This window comes from Tarenaya hassleriana, unplaced genomic scaffold (genome assembly GCF_000463585.1).
Source record: "Tarenaya hassleriana unplaced genomic scaffold, ASM46358v1 Cleome128, whole genome shotgun sequence".
Lineage (NCBI taxonomy): Eukaryota > Viridiplantae > Streptophyta > Magnoliopsida > Brassicales > Cleomaceae > Tarenaya > Tarenaya hassleriana.
Window position 1 is genome coordinate 132,627 of NW_010963276.1, and position 2,004 is coordinate 134,630.

Consider the following 2,004-nt stretch of genomic DNA (forward strand, 5'->3'; position numbering starts at 1 on the left):
AGCGTCGTGATGATAAGTGGGGGAGGAACTAGGGTTTTCGATAAACCATCGATTTATGTGGAAAAATCAGTGTCCTTTTGGTTCTCTTCTCTTATAATTGACTGTTCATCAGCGGACTTTCGAGGTGTTTGATGTTTCAATCTGATGGCTATGTCAATATTTTATCCCATAGCGTATGCGTATTTGATTCAGACTAGATTATGGACGCTGCTTTTATCTCAGCTCCAAAGGATTTGGGTATCGAATTTATCGTAAAGGTGGTTCTAATTGCATAAATGGTTCCTTTTGTAGTTTTGTGCATGTTCTTTATATACTATGGATGATTCGTACAGTACTTGCAATTGAAGAATCTTGGTTAAGGTGTTGTTTTCTGATTTCAGTATCTGGTTATGATGATTATCTACCCTTAGCTTATGGCATTGCTTCAATCAGCAGTTTGTTTTGATATGTCAAATTTCTGCACGGATGTGTTTGTGTATGTATGCTTATTGTTCATTTTAATTCACCAAAAGTATGTTGTTCTTATGTTCGGTCAGGTCTTGTCGGCTCAGTTATTGCAAAAGAAGGTTTGCTGGATGTTTCAAGTTTCATCTCGGGTGCATTCAAGGTACTCCACAGAAATGACCGAGTTGGATACCCGTGATTTAGTGTGAAGCATGAACTGGTTGTGAACTTAGACAGAATGTTGAGATTTTCATTGTTGATGGGTGTAAATATATTACAGTCACTTTGTTCTAGTGGTTCTCGCTTCTTTCTGGTTCTTTGATTTATTCCATTTCATGTATATTCTGAAGATTAGAGTGCATAATGCTGTTTTGGCAAAGTGTCATAATGGTTTTCTGCTCTTGACAGATTGTGTTAAGGCAACTAAAACAAGACGAACCAGCCAAACCGGCAAAGAAGCCTCACAGTGATACCCTTTTGGCGCAGGTTAGTTTGAACATTAGTCTCATCGTTGGTGTCATGTGCTATTCGGTAATTGGTATAGCTTGTAAGATAGTTTTACGACTCATTGAATGACTTGAGGTTATATCTTTCTCAATACTGAATCACTGTTTTGATTATTACAACTATACTGCTTTCTTATGGCCATGAGATATTCTCATTTACAGGTGAACAGTCTAAGGCAGGAATTGCAATTGTTGGCGTCAAACAGATCTATCACCATTGTTTCTACGGGTGGATCAGGTCTCTTCAATTTCTGCTTTTATGTTGTAGCCTGGGGGAATTATTTTCTTCTGCTGCTCTCTTTACCTGCGCAACTTATGTGCTGAATGTACCTATTACTGTCTATTGGTGTCAAATAACAGAGCACCCATTATTGATATGAAGCAATGTAATGGAACCTTAGTCGTTCAATCTTAAATATTTACTTTTGTTTTCCTGGTTAGTTTTGATGCCTCTTTTGAGTTTTTCTCTTCTTAGTGACATGTGCCTTCAGGTTCTATTTTTTTTTTTGTCCTAAACAACACAGCAATGTTTTCACGTCCATGGCCTTTTCTTTCCATGCTTTTATACATCATTTTTTAATGTTAAGCTCAAGAGAATCTTGACACTTGTCCTCTGCAGGTGGTAGAAATTATGGTGTAGTCATTGTAATTGCAGTGGTAGGCTATGGATATGTGTGGTGGAAGGTAATCTCGTCACACTATCTAAAGTTCACTTGGAATGCTTGTCACCAACCAAGAGTTACGGAAATTGAATTTCTTTTCAATGGCTTCTTGATTGCTGATCCTCTCAATCTGATTCTGTCTTCTGGAACGTTTTCAGGGATGGAAACTTGCAGATTTCATGTTTGGAACAAGGCGGAGTTTATCTGATGCATGTAATAATATCGCCAAACAGCTTGAGGGTGTCTACTCCTCGATTTCGGTAAGTTCTTCAGTCCCTATTTCTTCTCTAGCCTCTTTAGTACTGGAATGCTAAACGTGCCTTTTTCCCTTGGAAGTTAAAGAAGGCTCGAGGCAAAAGAGCATATTCTCTCAATGTAAGAACCCAAAGTCT

At 38.1% G+C, this 2,004-nt stretch overlaps 1 protein-coding gene across 1 annotated transcript in view; it reads left to right on the forward strand.

Moving 5' to 3' along the window:
* Positions 1-2,004, forward strand: part of LOC104807139 — a 4,141-nt gene that overhangs the window by 347 nt on the left and 1,790 nt on the right. The window contains exons 2-6 of the mRNA XM_010532257.1: positions 537-607; positions 853-930; positions 1,113-1,188; positions 1,570-1,634; positions 1,771-1,872. Of these exons, the coding sequence (XP_010530559.1) occupies positions 537-607; positions 853-930; positions 1,113-1,188; positions 1,570-1,634; positions 1,771-1,872 (392 nt within the window). The remainder of the gene's footprint in view (positions 1-536; positions 608-852; positions 931-1,112; positions 1,189-1,569; positions 1,635-1,770; positions 1,873-2,004) is intronic.